The sequence below is a fragment of the Dipteris shenzhenensis genome, chromosome 8 (assembly GCF_047967505.1).
Source record: "Dipteris shenzhenensis isolate YYH24624 ecotype China chromosome 8, Dip_SZ_1.0, whole genome shotgun sequence".
Taxonomy (NCBI): Eukaryota; Viridiplantae; Streptophyta; class Polypodiopsida; order Gleicheniales; family Dipteridaceae; genus Dipteris; species Dipteris shenzhenensis.
The window spans coordinates 46693188-46716956 of record NC_141603.1 but is presented as its reverse complement, the minus strand read 5'-3'; the positions used below and the strand labels follow the sequence as shown (position 1 = coordinate 46716956).

The window sequence follows — 23769 nt, the reverse complement described above, 5'->3', positions numbered from 1 at the left end:
TAGATGGTCCAGTATGTGCCATGTGATAATCCAATTAACCATTGATATCCTCGATTGCAAATGGGTCTCCCATCAGTTATGTCTATTAGGCATTGTCTTACTCCAAATACCAAGGTGTATGGCTGCACAATCATCTTTCCCAACTTTTGTAATGCAAAGTATCTTGCAACAAAATCCTTTCCATATTCTCCTCGGATAACATTACATGTCTCTTTGGTTCTAGAATTGATGCCATGATTCTTCACCTCTTCACACTCACATAATTTCTTTTTGTAAATAGTGACTTGCATTTTTAAGTTGTAAGACCATCAAACCTTGAATCCATTTCCCTTGAATCTTCATTGGATACTGCAGTATTCTCAAGACTTTGTTTACTGTATGTTGAATGCGCACATGTGGAGAGGTTGGTTGTACGCGATGTTACAGCATCATGGGCACCATCGAGTTTTTCTTAAGGGCATGCTAATTGGTGTGTGTAAACAAAGCTTGCTAATAATAGCACTGCATCCATCATGTTCACCCTTGCCATAGCTAGACCCAAAGAAATCCCACATCATTCTAGACTGGTCAGGGATTTGAACCTTGAGACGAAGTAGAATCCACGAGCTGATTTAAATTGAGCGGCAGTGCCATTTGACCACACCCAATGTTGTTTTATATTTTCTGCATGGAGATTTTCATTTTTCAGCCATTTTCAATGCAGTTTAAAAGCATGCTGCACAAATAAGGTGTCATGTTCCCTATCATCTGAAATATAGAAATGATACGTGCGTTGCACTGACCTGGACTCATGTGAGTCAACAAGCAGATTGGCATCAGGCATGGAAGAATCAAGCAAATGATTATACGTGATATGCACAAGAATTGTTATTTGCTTGTTGTACCAGTGAGCACTTTGAATCTCATCTTGTTCTTGACATGAATAATTTTTTGCAAAATCTATGACAGATACGATAGTGTCACAAGAAAAATTGGCATGGCACGTCCTGAACTGCTTATCCTACCAGCTGGCCATGAAATTGTGAAGCACATATTTTGGGATGGATTGAACCACATGACCTACAAGCTCCCAAAATATGGCTTGAGCCATCTCTTTTTATCGAATCCTTCAACATTGACCTACAAGCTCCCTTGGCTGGGTGCTCTTATATGACAATAGCCATCTCTTTTTATCAGATTCTTCAACATTGACATTTTTAAATCTCCTCCATTTTAGAGTAACATTCTCTCATTTTATTTGAACAGACATTGAATGTCTTCTTCAGCTTCAAGCTGCAATGTTTGCATGTGCCGCAAATACATTCAATCCTATGCCACTCACGGTCTTCCTTTGGACAAACCACTGGCTTCCACAGAGACCTTAGGCTACACAACCTGCCCTCCCTTGCAACACACGATGAGGATCTAGGTGGCCTACAGTCATCGGGAAAGGCATGGGCATCAATCCCCATGGAGCAATGCTCCAACACGATCAGATCTTAAGTCGTTCATAGCTTGCTGGGCTAGGTCAAAGTTTAAGTGTGTTTTGTAACAACAAACATTCCTGTCTTTGAGTTTCTTAACGTACCAGGGCTTACAATGCTCAAAGCTCCTCTGCCCAATTGAAATGTCTGAATTCTCATCCATAAACTTGAGATACAACTCCGTATGTTGATCCAACATGCAAAAACAACAGAACAATAAACCCCCTTTTTGCTACTGCTAACACAGTCTAATTAAAGCATATAATGAAGCAAAATAATTTTCAACCACTGCGTTGGTTTAGGACAATCACAATTTCAATCATTAGACTGGTTTATGACACATATAGGACAGTCAACCACCAAGGTGGTTTAGGACACTGTCACAATTTCAACCACTGGGGTAATTTAGGACACTGTTACAATTTCAACCACCAGGATGGTTTAGCCTGACCGTCTTAACTTCACATATTAGACAATAACAAGTATATTGCTTTTCATTTTTGAATTTCACCATTAGAAAATAACAATATATTGCTTTTCATTTCTGAATTTCACAATTTATATGACTCGAATAGCAGAAAATTAAATTTAAGGAATTTAAGTACTAAGAAACACAATAATTTCAACCACCGGGCTAGTCACAATAACTAATGTATGTTCAACCACGTTGGTTCACGACAATCACATAACTGGTAATTGAGTTGAAGCAGCCACATTTGCATGATGTTCTAACCACCGAGCTGGTTTAATAAAATAACATTATATTACGAAATATATTGCTGTTAATCTTTGCTCAACCATGCCATTAAGCTGGATAACCGACCACCGGGCTTGTTTAGGACTATCACATTTAGTCCAAGCCTGGTTTAAGAAACGAAACAAGTAAACTATTCCAGAGCTCAATTACAAACAACCACGGTGAGTTTAGGCACCACTGACCTGCATTGTATCTAGCATGTGTATGATGTGCTCCTCAAATACCTTGCATCCCGTCCACTTCTTACAAATGTCCTTTCTATTTGGAGAAACTCTCGTACTTTTGTGTCAAAGCATCATCACTGTAGTAATGGCTTCCACACTTCGACTCTCTCATTTTCTTGCGTTTTGTTGAAGCCCATAGACTTCTCAGATCGGGATGCTTGTGGATTGCTTTTGAATTATGATACCAAGTATATCATTATAGCCATGGATTATAATACCAAGTGGGCAAAGGCCAAGGCACTACAACCAAGTTCAGCTTTGAGAACATCATTTGTAGGTATGGTTGTTCAGTTGAGCTTATCACAGACCAAGGCACACTTTTTATGAATGAATTGTTTACATATTTGACGACCGAGTTATTGGTGATGCACCAAGTTTCCATAACTTATTACCCTCAATGCAATGGCCAAGACAAGTCCATTAGCAAAATTCTCAAGTCGATTCTCGCCAAAACCGTGAGCACGCATCAGCGAGATTGGGACACCAAGTTGCATGCTGCGTTATAGCCATACTAGATAGCACACAAGGTGACCATGAATCTAGATTTATTCAAAATGACATTCGACTTCGAAGCCATGGTACCTTTGGACTTCCTTGTCCCAAGTCTCTAAATGGTGGCCGAGCAGCAACTTGGGGAACCCTCGGCTATCAGGAAGATTGTAGGAGCTCGCTAAGAAGGATAAACTACGCATCCAAGTAGCTTGGTTGTGGTAGGTGATCCAAAGGAGGAGAAAAGCTTAGCACCAGCACATCCTCTGAAGAATCTTGAGAAAGAAAATGCTAGTTTAATCTGAACAATGTGAGCTAGGCCTCTCAAACCCAATCTCAGGCTTGATTGAAATGGATCCTACAAGTTTGTGGGACCTCAAAAATGTAGTATAGGTTATCATAGACAAATTTCAACACACAAGTACACTATTAGAGAGTGACCGACAACATCAAACGGTGTTTTAGATTGGTGGGTTCTGACATGGCACAAATCAAATTTAAATAGGTATTCGGTGGTCAATCTCTTTACATCCCGAATCTTGGTCATGCGATCTTAGATTTAGTGACTTTGAAATTTGGTTTGCTTGACTTGGACTAGAGCAATTATTGACCCAATGGAAGGTGTGTGCGCAATGTGCAAAATATCTATAAATTTGAAATTAATTTCAATGTGCATTATGGCAATGAATGTTTAAGAATATAGGCAATGATTCTATGTTAATGGGGGGTTCGTGGGATTGGATGTACAAGCGAGGTACCTGGCATTGGGATGTACTCGAGCAAATTAACTCTCCTTTCATGGCTTTCATGGCCTCATTGCTTGTGTACAATAGATCCCTCATTGTTGTGAATTTTCCAAAATTGGAGAGGAAGAATAGCTTTGTAGTGGAGATGGCTGGCATGCAAGTGAGATGTGCCAATAATGTAACCATCAGAACTTGTCAAAAATCTTAGTCCACAGCACCCACACCACCCACTAAGGCCATCAGGAATCGCCTGTAATTGCCAGAAGTGTCTGAGAAAATGGTTCGATCTAACGAGACCTTGTATTTCCTGATGAATTCGCTCTTGATGTCTTTCATCTCGGTCTCAGCATAAGTAACGATAACGCGAATAAGCGTCTCGTCATCAGTTCCTACACCTTTCATTGATTTGTACAAAACCTGCGCACAAAAACTTTCTGAAAAACTTCAGGAACCACTTGCAAGATGGCAATCACCAGCATCTGCAATGTGTGGCACAGCACATGGATTCCGAAATCGATACCTTTGCGAAGTGTTTTGCGGGGTTGCTTATACATTTCGTCACTGCTCTTACGGTCTCGTAAAATTCTGCAGAGCAATTCCCCTGAACTTTCTTGAGACCCTGTTCGAAAGAGGCAATTCACGACCAATTCAGCAATGTCACCACTATAGTGATCACCAGTGCTACAGTCAAAGAGGCAATTAACAACCAGTTCAGCAATGTTATCACTATAGTGATCACCAGTGCTACAGTCAGCTTATCTTAAGGGATTCCAAAGCACACCATAGATATAAAGAAGAAGAGCAATGGACAGAAGAAGAACAGCCATCATAGATATAAAGAAGAAGATCAATGGACGAAAGACGAAGAAGAGCAGCCATGGCCAAATTTCTTAGTGAAATAGCAAATACCTTGTGAATATCGTGCCCATACATTTTCTTGTAAGCATCAAAGATTGAAAGCAGTTGCCTTCTACTTCGCGTCGTCAGAATGCGTATGAAAAGTGTCTCATCCAAACGGTGTATTCCTTCTCCGTTTTCGAATAGATCTTTGGCTTCCTCTGCAGCCCGATCCATATCCAGGTCTGAGGTTTCGTCCACATTTGCCCCCAAATATCGTAAAAAAAGCTGAAATGTCACCAGTCAGGCTAGTTACTAGCATATTCAAGTGCGTTGGTTTCTTCAGAAAGGAAGAAGATCCATGAGCCTACCTTCCCGGAGGAAACTTCGACAGACGATCCGATGTCGTTGTGCAGCGATCTATGGAAGTGGAAACTATAAGCCTCTGCAATAGAGTCCAGTTCATTCGGACTGCGTAAGCAGAGAGTCTCTAAAATGATTCCCTTCCTTTTGGAGGAACGTTGCTTCATAGCGTCTCTCAGAATGAAGGCGTCCCGTTCAGTCGGATCACGCATCCAAAGTAACATAGCTCTCTGGACGCGATGAAAAATCGCATCAGTACCTATGCTTTTTGAAACAGACCGAGACAAAAGTAGACTAGCACTAGTGAAACGTGCAGGCGTTGCGCACCTCGAAGTTAAAATGAAGCTCTGACTTCAATCGTCGCAAAAGATCTTCTTGGAACATATTATAGTAAACCTCTTTGATCACAGAGCGCTGTTTGTGAGTTCTATGAGCAAGAATGCCAATCACTTCAGCGGCATCGCAGCCAATCCCTGGAATTTGGGTGCCACAAACGAAGTGCAGTCAGTTGGAGCGCCTGCCTTCCAGCCGCGGGAAGACGCAGTGCAGAGAGAACGAGAGGATCTGTAAAGCTTACCCTCGAAAGCGCGGTGAAGTTCCAAGCAGTCTAAGTTAGGCTTGGGCTCGACGGGAGGGGAAAGACGGCTTGACATGAGGGTCTGAAGTGGAAAGACAGGATCGAAGCACTGTTTGCTACAGAATTTGCAATGGAGGAAGGAAAGAAGAAGAGGAAAGGACGAAGGAATCGGGTGGAAGAACAGAAAGGAGGGTGGCAAGGGCGGCTATGGCGGAGACCAGAATGGGAAGAAAGCTGAATTAATGCTGGCAAAGAAGACGATGAAGAAAAGTCTCATGGGAAAATCAGAGTCAAACAGGGTGTTGACCATTTTTCCTTGCCCAGTAGTAGAGCGTTTTGTGAAACTCTAAAATCCTCCAAGGCCATGTGGCATATTCGAAGCCATTCAATCGAGTGACCTATTATAAGCTACTTACAATAGGCCATATAGTTAAGCAACTGGCCCATATACTTAGCAGCTGGCCAAGCATTCTAGTTCTCAGTAGGTATAGCTCGATTTTGGCCTGCCCATTCTTTTAGGCTTTAGTAAAAGTGAAAACTCGAATTGTTGGCCTTCGCGTACGCTTATGTAAAGTGGCCTCCCGCGTTGAGAAGGGAAAAATCTCAATTTTTGATTGATTTAAGTTTAGTGCTTGTTGATTGGTTGATTTCGACCTTCTATTTTGTTTTGATTTGTGGTTAGTTCGGCATGTGATGTCCACCTTTTTCTCACTCTTTTCCTCTCCACTTCCCAACTTACTATTTCACTCCCTACTTTTCCTCTCTGAACTATTGGTGGACTCCCAACTTACTATTTCACCCATAGGGTAGCTCATTTGAATGACAAAAGCCATTCAACTTGTTAGCACTGCCTTCCAAGCAAAGCTCTAGATACACTTTTGTTAAAAAGTGTCCCACACACTTTGTTGCCAAATGGCTTCGTTCTATTTTGGTTCTCTCTCTATCACATACACACTCACTCACACACACTTTCTTTTGTTAAGAACTCTCTGTCTCTCTCTCTCTCTCTCTCTCTCTCTCTCTCTCTCTCTCTCTCTCTCACACACACACACACACACACATGGAGTTTGCAAATCATTCAAACTTTCCTAGGAATACACGGGCTTCCATCACAAGTGTTGCAAATTAATCATTTATTCATCTTGACAATTGTTTTCCTTTGACAAAACCAATTTGAAGGTAGTGCTCACGAGTACTTGTACTCACTTGTTGTATTTTCATTTGAATTTTTATCATTGGGCTTAAAGTTCCACTTGCTATTTGTATCCTTCAAATCCTACTCTCTCCTCCTCCTCCTCCTCTTCTTCTTCTTCTCTCTCTCTCTCTTAGCTTTCACTTCACTCTTTTTTCTCCACACCATCTAGGGTAGGCCACGTGAATGATATTCATGCTTTTTCCTTTGCTTTTAAAAAAAATCACACTAACAAGATGAACTTCATTCAGCCTGCCCAAATAGTATGCGAAAAAGGAGGCGAATTGAAAGCTAAAAGTAAGAGAAGAAGAAGAAGAAGAAAAATAAAAGAGATAGAAGGGGGGGTGGGGTACAAATAACAAGATCAAGGATATAAATAGGACGAGTAGCATGACCCATCTACGACGGGTTATAGACCTGCTCCACTGGGTCTCAACATGGCATATCAAAATAGACCCTGCTAATTTGAGAATGGACCTCCTTTTTTATATCTAGACTTGATGCGTTGCCACATGCTTTCAAGATGTGAACAAAGGTAAAGATCTTGGTGAGAGACCTTGCTCTTGCATATGCACGTCCTCGCTTTCTTCTTGCTCAGCATACCCCAAGATCATTGTACTCCAGGTAAGCACATTACAATGAGGCCGCAATTCATTGAAGAACTTAATGTTCCCACATTTTGTGTACATGTCCACCAAAGTAGTTTCCACAAATAAATCAAACTCAAGAATAATCTAAAAAACATTAGAGTTGTTTATTAAACTTCATGTCGTTGCAAAGCTATTGCAAGCCTTCAATGCGCAAGAATGCTTGTTCAATGCCACAAAGCATAGCATGTTTATCCCCATGATCCATGCCACCAAAACCCCATACAACATCGCTAGCCAGTGCTTGTGCTTGATCATCACCAGTTGGTACCCCACAAAGTGTTGAGCTCTCTCAAATACATGGATGATTTCTTCCTACTAGTTTCGTTAAGAAGCGAAACTTTTATATTGGTGTCGAAAGCTTGTATGCCCTAATAAAAATAAAGGTTTGAAAAACTCACCAAAATTTGGAACTTTTATGATTAAAAATTTAATGTTTCGCCAGGATTTATAAAGTTTTCTTTGAAATTCAAAAGAAAATATATAAAATTGCAATATGTTCTACAAATATTGTGAAACTAAACAAATTAGCTTGATAAAATTTTGCCAAGATTTTATAGTAGTATATAAGTATAGCTTCAATAAAAACACCCGTGCTCAAATAGCAATAATTGTCCCCTGACTACGTGCTGCACACACACACACACACACACACAAACAGCAACAATTGTCCCCTCACTACATGTTGCAGATAAAAATATATGGCAAGCTTCGCAATGATTCAAGATCATATTATGTAGGCTTTAATTAGAAAAACTATTGTTGCAAATTTGATTTGGTTAAGATCCTTGCAAGGTTCCCAAGATGATGTATAAGTAAATGAGACCTGGGGAAATGATGTGCATATGATATACTAAAGGAACTTATTTGTTTTATGCAAACTTCACAATTCGAAAAGTCATCGTTACTCGAATGTTGTATGTGTAAAATTTAAGGATTAAGTTTTAAGGATCAAGTAGAGGTTGATCTTACGATTTGCCGAACCAATCATATTGTAAGCTTGTTGACCAGTTGCCTCATCCTTGATTGTGCTTGTCCTCCTGAGCAACAGATTAGTAGATCAACAATTACTCGTGTAGTAGCAAATTAGTAGATCAAACCTATGCTCGCATACCATACTTATGTCAAGTGAGCGGCTATGGGAGGTTCTTAGCTACCTAGCTGGACTGCTAGGAGAGAGTGGGCTAAGATGACACATGGCGCAACATAGCACAACTTCACCAAAACTGGGAGTGAATGTGGACACGTGCCATATTATGTGGCCACCGCCGCGATAGACACAGAGGCTCATCGCTCAACCTTGATAACGTGGCGTGCACAGAGCAGTTCAATGATTCAAATGCTCGTGGGCATCACCATGTGTCATGGGCTGACCATTGGCAGTCTGGGCATGGCTTCACACAGGAGGCCACATGGTATTGGCCGGGCTATATAACTCTGGAGCACTGTGTAAATGAGAGGGTAGATGGGCATGGGTCCCCGACCATGAAGGCCACCATGCAAAACTTGACAAATTGGCAACGTGTGGCACAACCACGTGTGCAACTGTTCGGAAGAGGACATGTGACATCAACTACGGGGTCGGGAACTTGGAAGAGACATATAGAGAGAGAACACACACACACACACACACACACACACAAAAAGAGAGAGGGAGAGGGAGAGGAGAAGAGAGAGAGAATGAAAGAAGGGAGAGATAGAGAGAGAGAGAGAGAGAGAGAGAGGCCCATCTTCCCAAACCTCCTCCTACCTTCCCCAAACCTCCGTCCTATCTTCCTGACCCTCCCGTGAAGCTTCCTCCTCTCCTTCCGAGCCTCCGTATCCTTGCCACGTGGGGGTGTTCTTGACCTCCTTTCCAAAACTTCTCCTTAAGGAATAGAAAGAAGAAAAAAAGAACGAAGTGCAACTTTAGCCCAATCATAAAAATGTGTGCACAAATTCATCAAAATATAATTTACTATATTCTACCTATCCAATGGAGGCCAAAAACTCACGAGTTACCACTCACATCCTACCTTGGGCCTATCTTGAACTTGAATGCAGGCCGTTGGCACCCTATCATTGGGTTGCCGTTGCAACATTCTTTAAAAAAATCACTTTGCTTTTTAAACTCGGCGGATCTCAAGCAGGTCAAGTGAACTCTGTTGAAAACTCAATGTTAGCGGAGCTCAGGCAGCTTGAGCGTTCGCCCACGAGCTGCTTGCTCACGTTCTATTCCCTCTGTACAGTCACTTGTTACCTTATCCACATGGGGCATGTGCAGTGTGCCCCTCGTAGTTGGCCATGTATGTGTGGGGTGGGGGGCAGAAGTTCGTAGATCACCTACATTTGGAAAGTTGAGATTACATTCTGTATTTACTTTGCAAGCTTTGTTTGTCACATACTCCTTTGATCTCCTTTTTTTACCTACTTTGCCCGCTCTGCCCAGCACCCTTTCCTTGCATGTGTGCACAAGTGTGGGAAGAACAAATAGAAGAACTTACCTCACCCCAACCTAGAAAGGGCACTATATCCTTCACACATCAACACCATTGGGAGATGAGAGGAAGACATTTCAACAAAGTTGCTAATATGACTTCAGTAGGTAAAGAACATGCTAATGGTAGCCAAGTGGGAGCCACCACATGCAGATTCTACCTGAGATAAGAGTGCATTCCCTCATAGTGCCAAGGTAGCATGGCATAGCGAGAGCTGGCATAGTGGGATTCTAGTCTACACATACGTTCCCACCTTTCTTCTCTAGGCTTGCAGACTGCAAGCTTTCTGAATTTCAACCTTATGGGACCTAGCACAAACATCTACAGCAAGCGTTCAACCAATTACAAACCTGCAGAAGCACGAAAAATAGTATGGGTTGTCAGCCTAGGGCGCCAAGTCCCTTTAGTAAGAATATGTATGAGATGAATTTAACAATATGCCATGAGTAGATTCTGAGTAGGGATTGCTGAGAGAGAGCTGAGGGTGGAGAGTGCATGCGTTCTGTTGGTCCTGCTCGAGGTAAGAGAGGTGTGAAGAGGCATCGGTGCTTCCTCATGAGTTTGAGCTTGAGCTGATGAGCGACATAGAGGGGTCATGACTCTCGATCATATGTGGACGCTATGAATGGTTTTGCCAGAGGCGGTTTCTCCCCTCTGTTTGACGTGGAAGTACAAGCCCTCCTCAAGCAAGAACTTGAATGGAGGTTGAGAAGGCTGGCACTAAAGGAGAAGGCTAATCAAAAAGTAGTCCAAATCTCTTCATTCAAGCTACAACTCCTTGTGAAGTCTAAATGATTTCATTTTAGTCTCTCCCAAATGAGCATCTAAATCTAAATCTAGCTGATAGGGCAACGCACCATTTAAGATAGAAAGAATTATTGCAATACCAGCAAGCCGTAACTTGGACGAAAACTTCACAACGTGAAATTTGCATGTCCGCTAATACAACATAAGCATATACCTAGATGAATCTAGGAACATTCCAAAACTCATCCTCTAAAAACACAACATAGTGCAGTTTCAATCTCACAAGAGTCACTCATAAGATTGAAAACCATAAACTCCATCACGCATAGGAAGGACTAGCTACTATGACATCCCCACTGAAGTCATGAGCGCCCAACAGTCATAGTATAAAAGTATGCTCTCACACATACAAATCCAACACCCCACACATACTTGAGCATCCATTTATACAAAGTCTTCGTACAGAGAGGAGGTGTGTCTTTGTTCTTTAGTGGGAGAGTCCCGCTACTTGGGGGAGCTCAATCAACTGCTGCTGGCGAAGCGCGACTAGGAGGCTTCACAGTTCTCAGCGCGTTTTATGGGAAGTGTCTCTGAAGCTGTTCGTAACATTCTGGTGGCAAGTCCGTTGGTGTTCGAGGGTTCGATGGTGCTTGTGGTTCCCTAGAGTCCCCTCCTTCAGTGTGGAGGAGTTCCTTTTTCACGAATGCCTGGTATGGGAGGGGCAGTTCAATGGATCGCCTCGGCCGGTAGAGTGTTGCTGGTGCCTCCGCCTCCGAAAAAAGACTCTGGCCTGCGTAAAGCCTGGATTATGTGGGATAGGAGCCAAGAAGCTCCCAATCTTGTGCGGGTGGCATTTCCAGGGGGCGGTTTTCTCCACCAGCGTGTTCGCTTTGGACCCTATCCTGACGCATGCTATATCTGCAAAGAAACGGGGCATTTCGCCAGAGCTTGCCAGAAGAAATCTGATAATACTAAGCTTGGGAAAGGTTCTGTGGATGGTCAATCGAGGGAGACGGAGCCACAACCAGTCAAACCTGGAGCTCAAAGTGAAGGGACTCTGAAAGTCCGGAAGACCCCCGTGGATGCTGAGGCTTTGGACAAGAGTGCGGCCTTGTTGGGCGGAGAGGGTTCCAGTCAGAGTTCTCCTGAAGTCAAGGAGGATGTCCCTGCAAATCAGCCAAAGTCTGCTAATCCGTGGAGGTTCATCTCGAAGAAAGGCAAGGTGGTCGAGTTCTACACGGGATGCCCATTTGTGGAGAGGTCGGAGGAAGCAGATAAACGACCTGAGGGGCAAGGTGCCTCACATGATGGATCTTCACAGCCTCGGTTACCAAGCAAGTACGCTCCTCCGGTTCAAGATGATGGTCGGGACGCTCAGCTGCTGCTGCAGGTCCCGAGTAAGGCCTTGGTCTCTGAGTTGCACAGCAAGCAAGCGTGGGCGGATGAACCTCTGGATAGGGGAGGTGATGGCGAACAGTTGCCTGAGGCGAATCGTAAGAGGCTTCTGGAGACGCAGAACCATAATGCGCAAGCTGAAGGCAAACCTAAGCTGGCTTCTTGAGCGTTGCCCAAGCGGATTAAGGAGGTTGCTAGAAATCAATTGGCAGGGAAGGAGAACCGATTCTATTACTTCCGTGATTTAGTCAAAGCCCTTACGCACCAGTAACTCGGTTCCACTTGGTAAGGTCAGGGTAATGACTTGGAATTTGAGTAGAGCGAAGCAGAATTGCTTTATGGCTGTCTTTAAGGTTCAAAAACCAGACGTAGTTCTACTCCAAGAATGCAAGTGCGGGGAGGACAATACACTTTGGTTCTTGCTGAGACAAGTTGGTTTTTCCTTAATTATCAATTGTCCGACTAGGGGCAAGGGAGGCACAGCCATTCTGGCCCGTAAAAGTGTCTCTGCATGAACTGTTTTGGCATCCTTTGGGATGGTTCACGTTCGCTAGTGTCTCAGTTAAGTCTTTCTCCTTCTGTGTTGCAATCGTGTAAGCTCCCAACACTGCAGGATTTCGCACAAACTGTTGGGATGCTCTGAGGATGGAGTTTGTTGAGGACCAATGGTTGGGAGAACCTATGCCTTACATGGGATTTGACAGATTGTGAGAAATTAGATCCATAAGGTTTGCTCAAATACACTTGGAATAATCGAAGAAAGGGGATGGAATTTAGGGCTGGACATCTTGACAAATTCTACTGTTCTGGTGAGGGCTGGTGGATGAAGCTTCCGTTAAAGGGGGAGTTGATCTCGAGTACTGGGATATCAGATCACGTCCCCCTATGCTGTGCCTATGCCTGTAGAGAGATCATTTGATGTCCCATTTAAATTCTGAATGGTTGGCTTGCAGGCAGGTTGAGCTTGTATGGAAGGAGTCCACTCAGTTCTGTACTGATCCTTGTTAAGTGGGTTGCTAGGATTCGGGGGATTCATTGCTTTGCAAAACAATAGGCCAAGCAAAAGAAAGAGAGATTCCGTAGAGAGATGTCATTGCTATTGCTTCGTGAAAGTCTTAGCTTGGTTGTATTGGCAGACCCAAGAGATCATATCATTGCCACGCTCCTTGTTGAATGTGCGCTAGCTATTAAAGAGCTGGAGCTGCTTAAGGTTGAGAGAGCGAGAATTCGAAGCAGGCAGGTGTGGCTGAATGTGGGGGACTACCCCTCCAAGTTGTTCTTGTAGGTTCATAGAGAAAGCAATGAGGCACAATGAACAAATTTTTATTCAAGAGTGGTTACATATATAGGCAACTGCCTTCATGTTGGTAGATACCAGATCCACAATTATCTCCATGATTATCTCAATCAGTCACCTCCTATGATCACTCCAAATCCACACATCATACCAACTTGACATACCTAACTGTCAACTCACTGGAACCTTCTAGCACACCTGCACACACACACTCCTTGCATAGGACTCCAAGTCCATAGGCACACACACACACACATACATCAATTTGCCCTTCATTCCCTTCCACAAATTGATGACCTCCATCCCTCAACAGTAGTACATGGAATGATCCATGGCTTGCTTACCATCATGTGGCAACACACATGTCCCCAACCTTTGACTCACTCTTAGGATTCTTGGTTTACAACTAGGACATAGACAATGACTATGTATGTAAAGCCCAATGAGTCCAACAAGAAAAGAATCTCAAAAGACTAACAATCATTTAAGGATTGACTATCCATGGAAGAGAACCATTATTGACCTCACACACACATAACTTAGAAAACATATAGATCCTCACCCTTGTCAGAATTGACTTGGGTGTTGTAAGCACTGAGAGCTTTAACATTCTCTGGTTCTTCTTCTTCTTCAATCCCTGCTTCTTCAACAAGGTTGGTTGAACATCTCTTCTTTGCATAACATTCTTTTTCAAAGTGTTCAGGTTTGCCACAAAAGTTACACTTCATTTTGCTCTTTCCCTTGAAGTTGCTTTTGGCCAAATATGTTCCTTCTTTGTAATATGTCCCTTCTTTGTAATCACTTCTTTGTTTGATCTTTCTTTTCTCTTCCAAGAGGGATGCTTCAATTTCCACCAGACTTATCTCTGGTATATTGGTGAGTGTGGTTACAATAGTGCCATATTCTTCAGTGAGACTTCTAAGTAAGATGGCAATTACAATATCTTCATCAAGATTAAACTTGATGCCAAATAACTGTGTCAAAATGCTCTTCATTGAATTTAGATGTAAAGAGATGGATTCTCCTCTATCCAATTTTAAGTCAAAGAACTTGATAAGCAAGCTAAACTTAGAGCATCTCCCCTGTGCTCCAAAAACATGCTCAAGATGAGTTCATGCAGCATGAGTAGTCTCACATCCATCAATGTGGATAAAAGAATCACTCATACCAAGAGTAATTGTAGCTAGTGCTTTTTCATCTTTAGGAAACCGTGAAGCTTCTCCTTCCCTAGTTGTAGGTTTAGTTTCTTTTCCATTAGCCACCTTCCATATTTCCTTTTTCATGAGAATAAATTTCAGTTTTGTTTACCAAGTGCGAAACCCCTCTCCTTCAGACTTATCTATTTTGAGTTTGGAGGCCATTTGGGAAGATCTTACCAATAATGGCAGTGTCTAATCCCTTTACAAGAGATCAATCTTTCTGAACAAAGAAATCACCTTCGCCATATAGATGCAAAATTGCAAGATAAGAATTCAAAAAATCCTAGTTGCTTGGCATATGCATAACCAGTTGGCTTCTCCCACAACCTCTTAACTGGGGTCTTCTTTACCTTGTACTTTGTCTTTGTAGCCTTCTTGGCATTTGAAGAACTTTGAGAACTTGGCATTTTGTCAAGAAATCAACATCAATTGAACTGAAAAATGAATCTCTAAATCTCTGATTTGAATTTTAACTCCTCAAGCGTCAACTTAGCATTAAACTTCAAACTTAGTGTAGCATCAAACTTCAAAAATAGTCTAGAAATGCTTGCAGAAAATAGAGGAACCTTGGAGGATTGCTACCTCACTCCACAAAGCATCAAGCAAAGGGCATTTGTTGCACAATCAAAGGTGCTTGAAAGTAGAAGAATCAGTGCAAGTCTCAGACCAAATGAAGCTTCACACCTGTAGGGGCAACATCATCTTGTCTACCTGCAAAGACCATGTCAACCCGATTGGTTTTTCTTTAGTTTCTCCTCATTCCCTTGACCATTTGCCCTCAAAATTCACCAACAGGTAGCCCATAGAGTCGCCTAAGTGCACGTCATACCATTTTGGAAATGGAGGCTTGAGCAAGCTGAATCATCAAAAATGGCACGGGATGGAGCGAGTCTCAGCACGGGCTGTAGAAGCAATAATCCTTCAATTCCTCTCAGATGGAAGTGCGCCCTAACTAGGGGAATCTACAACTGAAAGGGCTGGAGCAATGGTGGCTTGTAGGAGGAGAATGAGCTTAAGGCAGTTCATGGGAGGAAGGTGGAAGAAAACTCCATTTGGGGAAGAAGAGAGAATCTAAAGGGAATCTTTAAAGAATCTCGTGGATTCTCTTTCTAGGCACTAGGATTCTTAGCAAGCTCTAATACCACATGTTGGTTCATAGAGAAAGCAATGAGGCACAATGAACAAATCTTTATTCAAGAGTGGTTACATATATAGGCAACTGCCTCCATGTTGGTAGATCCCAGATCCACAATTATCTCCATGATTATCTCAATCAGTCACCTCCTATGATCACTCCAAATCCACACATCACACCAACCTGACATACCTAACTACCAAGCCACTAGAACCTTCTAGCACACCTACACTCACACACTCCTTGCATAGGACTCCAAGCCCATAGGCACACACACACACATACATCAATTTGCCCTTTAGTTCTTTCAAACTTCTAAAAAGAAACATATTCGAGAAATGATTGACAGAGTGCAAGATGCGGATGGGAACCTAGTCACCAGGTTTTGGCATATTACTGATGTTTTTAAAAAGGATCTGGCAGTCGGATCTTAGATAGCTCGTGGGAAGAAAGCGTTGATAGGGTTTTGGGCCCCATTAGGATGAGGGTTACTAAGGAGCAAAGAGCTAGATTATCTAGTCCCTTTAAGGCCCAGGAGTTTGAAGAGGCGCTTAAGACAATGAAGAAAGATAAGTCACCAAGCCTGGGTGACCTCTCGGTTGAATTTTTCAAGCACTTTTGGGAGATGATGAAGCTTGAGTTTGTAGAGATGGCCAATACCTCTATCCAACGATGTAGCCTTTCGGAGGATATGAATGTTGGGTTGCTGAAATTATTCCCAAAGCATTAGGATCATCTCAAGGTTGGGGACTGGAGACCAATTACAATGCTAAATGTCTCCTACAAGTTAACTGCAAAGGTACTTGTTACTGTCAGGATATAGAGTGTTTGTATGTAGATAGTTGACCAGGAGCAAAATCGATTTATCAAAGGTCGTGATATTTTAGAAAGTATAATGAATGTGTCTTCTGTTTTGGACTATGCTTTGAGCTCTGGCCAGAAATGCATTGCCCTGGGGATTAACTTTGACAAGGCATATGATCGTGTCTCTTGGGACTTTATCAAGAAGATGTTGTTGCATTGGGGTTCGGCGGGTCTGAGTTAACAAGGAAAGTTTGCACCCTATTTGGGAATGCTTCTGCTATCTTATGCATTAATGGAGGTGTGGTTGGCAGATTTGATCTTTGTAGGTCAATTAGGCAAGGGTGCCCTTTGGCTCCCTTGCTCTTTGCTATATGCACAGTCCCCTTGATTGGGATGTAAAGCATTATACGAAGCAGGGCTGGATAAAGGGTGTGAGTCTCCCTACTGGCATGCAGTTTTCCCTTCAAATGTTTGCTGATGACTTGCTAGTTTTTGTAGATGAATCTCAGTAGAGTTTAAACAGCCTTTTCCAAGTGCTCAAGTGTTTCTGCCATGCCTCAGGCTCGATCTATAGTCTGAAGAAAACTTATGCCCTACGGGTTTCGCTTGACCCTCTCCCTGAATGGGCTTCATGGCTGTTGTTGAGCTGGATTCCAAGGGGCCAAATTGTTCGCTATCTAGGGCCCCCCCTAGGCATTGGTCTCACTCTTTGCTAGCGGTTCAATCCCGAGGGATTCAGAAGGGGAACCTTACAATATCACGTGAGTGTACACTAGGGGGGTTTTTTGCAGATGATGCATAAGCTTATACATTAGGGGTGGGGCCCCTTTTATGTTTTGTCTAATCTTAAATTTAAGTTAGGGGGGGTGGGAGGGGGGGGGGGAACTAATCTTTACCCTAGATGTAGACCCGATGTAGAAATGACACACAAATACTCATTTGATAAGTCAGTCACTGGGTGTTCATGAACTAAGCCCAAAACTAACACTAGGTCTCCTTCATTGATGGTGATTCTTATTGTTAATTATGGTAATCAAAGAACTAATCGTGGCGAATTAAAGGGGCTAATGTTTAGAGAAAATAAGAGAAAAGGCTATGAAAAAAGGTGTAAGAAATGTTCCATAGTAATGCATTCCTACAAGCAAATTAAGCATAACATGGCCACATGAACACCACCACACCCACACCTATACCCTCTCACTCTTTCACTCTTTGATTTTGACCACAAGCTGGTTCTCCTAAGTTGTCCTTATTCTCTTTTGGCATTTGTAAATATTCACTCTATCTTTCTAGTACACTTTGCTTTGCACACTTTGCAAAATTGCCCAATCACCCAAAGACAAAGAGACTATCTATCAAAGGATTAAATAAAAAATGGAGTAATGGAAGGCTACATGGAGTCCCAATGTTGTAGATCCAAGAATATGGGTTTTAAGGGTGGTTCAAATCAAGGAACTTGAGATCCAACCTTGTAAGTCATGATATAAACAGTCTTTCATAATATAAAACAAATATATCATTAAATCATTCTCTCTTTAATATAGGTTTACTATTTTATTCTAGTGTCTATAGTAGTGTAATATACATGTGTCTTTTCAATATTGCGACTGTGTGACCGCTATTTGAATAGTGAATTTCTTGATAGAACCCTTCATTCAGAATTTGTGATAGGAAGGAAGTCATGTGACCGCTATGTGTAAGTCTTGGGACAATCTATGAGAGACGATGACCCTACTACTATCAAAGCAAAGATGTGCATTGAAGGACACCATTACAAATGCCTTAATATCCTATGGATCAGCGGCGGTGAACCTAATAACTAAGGAAACCATGATAGATTTGGGCTTGGAAAAGATGTTATAAAGTAATTAGGTTAGTTGGCTTGCCAACAAAAGTAGAACTTAATTGCCCTCCCAAGTATGTGTACACATGTGGCCTATCCCATGAGTGAGGGCTTTTTACATGATTGACCATACTCACCCACGAATGTAACTTTAACCATATGTTTTCTTAACCATGGTGAAATGGAGCCAATTTTATCCCCAAAAATGGAGGGGGGAAATGGGGAAGTGCGGGAAAATGGGTTTTCTATCCTGCACATGACTTTTGCCCTATCTTATGCCCTGTACTTTTGCCTCTTCAACCTCCATTGCCCTGGCAGGTAGCCCAGCTCAAACATAACTCCGTCGTCGATCATCGTATATATCAAGTTGAAGAATTGCTTCCAAGCTCCATAGACAGATGGCGAGATCACGCGAGGGATGCCATCGACGAGAGCACGAGCAGTGTAGCCTGTAGCTTATAAGATATCCTGATCCATTGTCTTCTTTTGCCCTCCAGGCCTCGCCTCCCTACACCCTTGCTCATCGTTTCTCCTCTATTTGCTTGCTTTGATCATCTTCCTTGTTTGTCCGTTTGCATACTTTGATCTTCATACTCGTCTTCCTCGTCTGAGTACCTCTGAGGAGGATATGTCCTCGTAGATGTATCCGACTGATGTCTGTCTCTCTCTACGATAGCCATGCCATGTTTTTGGGTCTAATACAGTCCAGGAATGCATGGCGGGCGAAGATGGCAAGGATCCAGATGAGAAAAATAGGGTCTGAGGGCGAGAGAGAGAGAGAGAGAGAGAGAGAGAGAGGCTCGCCATCGCCCTATAGCATCCCTCTGTTGTGACGGTTGTGCTCACTTGAGAGAGAGAGAGAGAGAGAGAGAAAGAGAGAGAGAGAGAGCTGGGCATGTTCGCAGGGGATAAACAAGAGAGTTTCCAAAGAGAGAAAGAGAGAGATAGAGAGAGAGAGAGGTGGGGCGTTGGCACCGGTTCACGAGTTGTATGTGATTGATGAATGAGAAGGAAAGTTGAAGAGAGACAAAGAAAGAAAGAGAATGAACAAGTGGGAGACAGACAGAGAAAGAAGCGTGGGGAAGGGAAGGGAAGTCATGTGATTGTTGATGATTTGATCGATGAGAAGGAAAGGTAACAAGACCGGATTTCTGTGGCACAAGACAAAGAGATAATACATCTATTCTATTAGATTGGCATGTGCTGTGTGCAGACTTTGCCTTAATGAATTGCACTGCATGAAATCCAAAGGAAGCCCTGCACCAGCTATTAGGTTAGATAACAGCAGAAGGCATTGCACTGAAGGAAGAGCTAATTCAAGACTTTGTTACAAGGGATTGTCTAGATTGAAAGATGCTTAAAACTAGAAAATAGACAGACATTAATTAAAGCTTCAAACTACAGCACTGAAATCAAAAAATGAATTTACATGAGTGGGGAAAAATGGGTCGATTGAGCAGTGGATTGAACTCTTCAGACCTAAAGAGACCCATGACTGAACCCTTTGAACTAATTTTTCCTATTTAGGACTAGCTTCAATACCTTTGATGTTTCACTCTATTATTCATGTGCTTTTTTTCAATTAAAATATGGGATGTGTTATGAAATATGAAATGGAGGTTCTCACCATTGCGTACTTTTTCAGCAGTCAATGACAATTCACTATGGACCTACAACTTTCTCATTTTTACCTTTAAAAAATATATTCTCTATTTCATAAACCTGCTAAATCTTAGGCACGTTTTACAGTGTATATCATCGTACCTTCCAGTTCGAATATCTCCTGCCTCTCATTACCTCGAATATCCCTACCGGTATTTCAGCGTTGGAGTTTGCAGATTACTCTACTATTTGGGCCTGGAAGTTCAAATATTTGCACTAAGTATTTTCGTCTACCAGTAGCAACTTTTGGAAGCTTGGCTATAGCCTGATCGATGGGCCCCTGTAAGGTCCATTTCGAACCTACTTGCAGTCTTATATTGCAATATGTGTATTATTTTTTGGTATTTTCTATAAGCAACATCCTCCGAGAAGCCTCTGTTCTTGTTTTGGCTTTCGCATTCACACAGTCGGCCACATTACAAATTTAATAGAGAAATCTTTCTCCCCGCACCACAACTCTAGTCAACAGTTTTGTTTCACAACCTTACATGGGTGTTTTTTTTGAATCGCAAACCTCTTTTTCAATCCTTAACGAGTATTTGAGCTTTCATGATGCGACTCATCTATTCCTGGCCTTTGATGGGAAGCCTAAAATTGGCTGGCATAAATCGATTCTAAGGCTCTCGTGCGTACGCACTACATGTGATGAATTTCTAATCGAATGCGACTATTTTCAGCCGGATAGTTAATTTGTAGAATAGACTGCCGAGCTTCCTACATATGAGAATGCAAATGGTTCGAAATTGGACGGAATAGACGTGATGCTTTTCAACGGATAGGTTTGCAGGTTGCCTTATATACGAGTCCCTTAAATAGTCTAACCCTCATGGGTCTTAGAACTCACGATGTTGGTTTCTGCATAAATGCAATGATACTAAAGTATACATGTCATTATACATGTTACATGCACCTGCTCAACACAGAGACCCAAAGTAGAACTCGTATGTACAAGTGTATCCACAAACAACATGAAGAAGTGAAGCTGTATAGCCTTCTCCAACCCCTTCCATAGTGTTGCACGAGAGTGGCTCCAACTTGTGATTGTTCACAAAATGTCCCTTTTCAACACTCCAACAAAGTCAGAGTGTCCGGTCCTTCTTTTGGACAAGGAAACCTCTCGCTATATATTAATGCACTTGGATGTTGGCCATTAATTAGGAACAAAGAGGGCAAATGATTATGGAATTTCTGCAGTCCACGATCCTTTATTTGTTTGACATCGATCATTATAACCCAATGCTTGCATTTCATCAATCTTTGGGAGTCTATGATCATCGGATCCTGCCATTGATTGTTGCCCATGAGTTTGATAGAGTAGGGGACTTGCCAGAGAGCCAGAAAATCCTTTCAAAAGCATGTTAGAAGACCTTCAAATGGCCACAACTAGCTGTATATACCACCTTAGGCATTCCCATTCTCTACACAATTAACTGGCAATGACTCCATACTCTTTTGCAATCTTTTTAGTTCAAACCAGCCAGCTTTCAGCTAGGACTTGGCGCTATTAGTGTGCTCTCAGCCTACTTGGCCTTATGTGTGGTTGACAAGGTGGGCTTGAGAATCGTACTCCTTGTCTGCATGCTTCCATAATCACATTTGTAGTTGTATATCACCATACATGTCAACAATTTTATGTCCATTTCATGCTTCATTTTGAACATGTTAATGATGATTTTGCTGTAATTTGTTCCTTATTTCCTTTACTTTACAACAGGTTTTGCTGCTACTGCAAATAATGCATTGAGAAGGCCTATGTTTCTACTTCAACTCACATGTTTTTGGTTGGAATCTGTTTACAGGTGCTGTAATTTGTTACTAGTTGCTAGAGTAGCTGTAAGCTTCAAAAGGAGATTGTTGGCTTGAAGTAGCTCTGATTCTTCCATACTTTGCTCTAGGTTTTATGTCCATTTCATCCTTCATTTTGAACATGTTAATGATGGTTTTGCTATAATTTTTTCCTCATTTTCTTTACTTTACAACAAGTTTTGCTGTCCATTTGAGATTATCTTGTTGGGCACATTTTTGTTATCTAGCCCTTTTATAGGAGCATGGAGAGGCATGATATTGTGATTGTGTTAGATGAGGGTGTGGCTGAAAATCATGTGTTGGGATATGTTCATCTTAAAACCGGTGGTACCTACAAGGACTTGAGAGAAGAGATCATCCTTGATAATCTCATCATAGATGAGTTTACATTTTTGGGAGGATCTAGGAAAATTCCAATAGGGGCCAAGCAAGAGGAGAGATGGATAGTTGATGCTGCAAAAGTAACCATCCAATTGAAAATGGAATATGATACACAAGGCAAATGCCAAAAAGTGGACTCAGTTGGAGATAGCAATAAAATGCAGCCAAAGTGTACAGTGTCTCTAGATTTATGTATGCATGATCTTGCTCAAGGGTGTGAAAGCTACAATATGGTGGATGATTCGACTACGTGTGGTAGTGTTTCTAAGAATCGATTGAAGAGTCACCTTGCAACACCATATGAGGTCAAAAAATGGCAGAAGGAGATTAAGATAGCTAAAGAAAAGTTAAGAGCAAAAGGCCGACATGATAGATTTGAGCTCATGTCAAAGGACACGGATGGTAAAGCATTGTTTCAGATTTGGTGTGAGTGTGATTGCTCTTATGGTCAAGGGGGTCCTGACACTTTGTATAATTACACACACTCACACATCAACTCAGCATCCCATATGAGGATTATTGGGTTATGTGAGCAAGAGAGCCATAGAAAAGACAGCCTTGGTTCATTGGATGACATTATGGAATTAGGAAAAGAAAAAGTAAATGAAGCAATGTTGGAGGTTTTGACCTTTGGAAGTGAGAGTAATGTGGTGGTATTTCAAATAGTAACAGAGACTATTGGAGATTATAGCACTCTATCAAAAGTCTATATAAGCTGCATGCTAGATAACAAGTGGATACCACTATTTCCAAAGACAGGATCTCTACGACAATGCATGATTGAGCATATGAAATCCAAGCTACATATCACAAAGGCTAGTGGCATTGATTCTAGTAATCAAGTGAAGAGGGCTGGTGGTCGCCCATCCAAGGTGACAATTATAGATAAGAAGCAAAGAGATCTAAGTGGTTTTTTCAAAAAATGTTCCGCTAAAGGTAAAACTCACATGTTCTAGCTGTGTTTTCCATCAGTTTTGTATTTTCCAAGTGAACATTTTTTCTTATGCTCTATTGTAATGTTTTCTTATAGATAATGACACCTTGCAAACTGTCAATGCATCACGAAAGCCATCAGGTATTTCTCATATGCTTCTATTTTCAATCATTATTTCTGATTTTTATAGAGATGTTAGGTGTAGCTAGTCATATGGCTTTTGGCTCTCTCTCCATTAGGCAAATTTTCAAGCTTCTATTTTCAATCACTATATCTGTTTTTTTATAGAGATGTTAGGTGTAGCTAGTCATATGGCTTTTGGCTCTCTCTCCATCAAGTCTATTGGGAACTTAACAGATTCCTCCTTTGCTCACAGAGAGTAGCTTGCTTGCAACCTTGTGTTGGGGTTTTTGGCAAGGGTCATATAACTATGATGGGAATGTGGTTTACTTGAAGCCCTTTTTGAATGATAGTAAGGGAGGTGGCAAATGGCACAATGAGCCAGCAACTAAGGCAACAATTATGATGGGGACAACAGAGTTCATTGAAATTAATGGCACTTTCCGTCATAAGGATTGCAAGCGGATATGTTTGGAGGGAACATACTTTGATAATTTGCAATGTTGTGCATGTGCTACTATTCCTAAAGAATGAGAATTTCGCATGCGAGTGTATCGACAAATTCGATCTTCAGACACTCATGGATCAAGAGACACAGGAGGTGGTAGACGGTTAGATTATTTGACTCATTTAGAGTTATTGAGAGTAGCAAAAACAAAGTCCACAATGGTTCG

At 41.9% G+C, this 23769-nt stretch overlaps 1 protein-coding gene across 2 annotated transcripts; it reads right to left on the bottom strand.

Annotated features, from left to right (window-relative positions):
• Window positions 1–3611: 3611 nt before the first annotated feature.
• Window positions 3612–5660, bottom strand: LOC147899593 (annexin D5-like). Of its 2 annotated transcripts, XR_015541440.1 has the most exons (7): window positions 5457–5660; window positions 5207–5352; window positions 4888–5109; window positions 4589–4804; window positions 4200–4298; window positions 3723–4096; window positions 3612–3691 (listed from the first exon to the last, which is right to left on the bottom strand). XR_015541440.1 is itself a non-coding variant. In XM_087378437.1 (6 exons), exons 1-6 carry the CDS (start codon window positions 5530–5532, stop codon window positions 3884–3886), a joined length of 972 nt encoding a protein of 323 aa, XP_087234563.1. In that variant the 5' UTR covers window positions 5533–5660; the 3' UTR covers window positions 3612–3883. The 2 variants fall into 2 exon arrangements, 1 of the variants encoding a protein (XP_087234563.1); XM_087378437.1 differs by having other exon boundaries at window positions 3612–4096.
• Between the last annotated feature and the right edge of the window lie 18109 nt (window positions 5661–23769).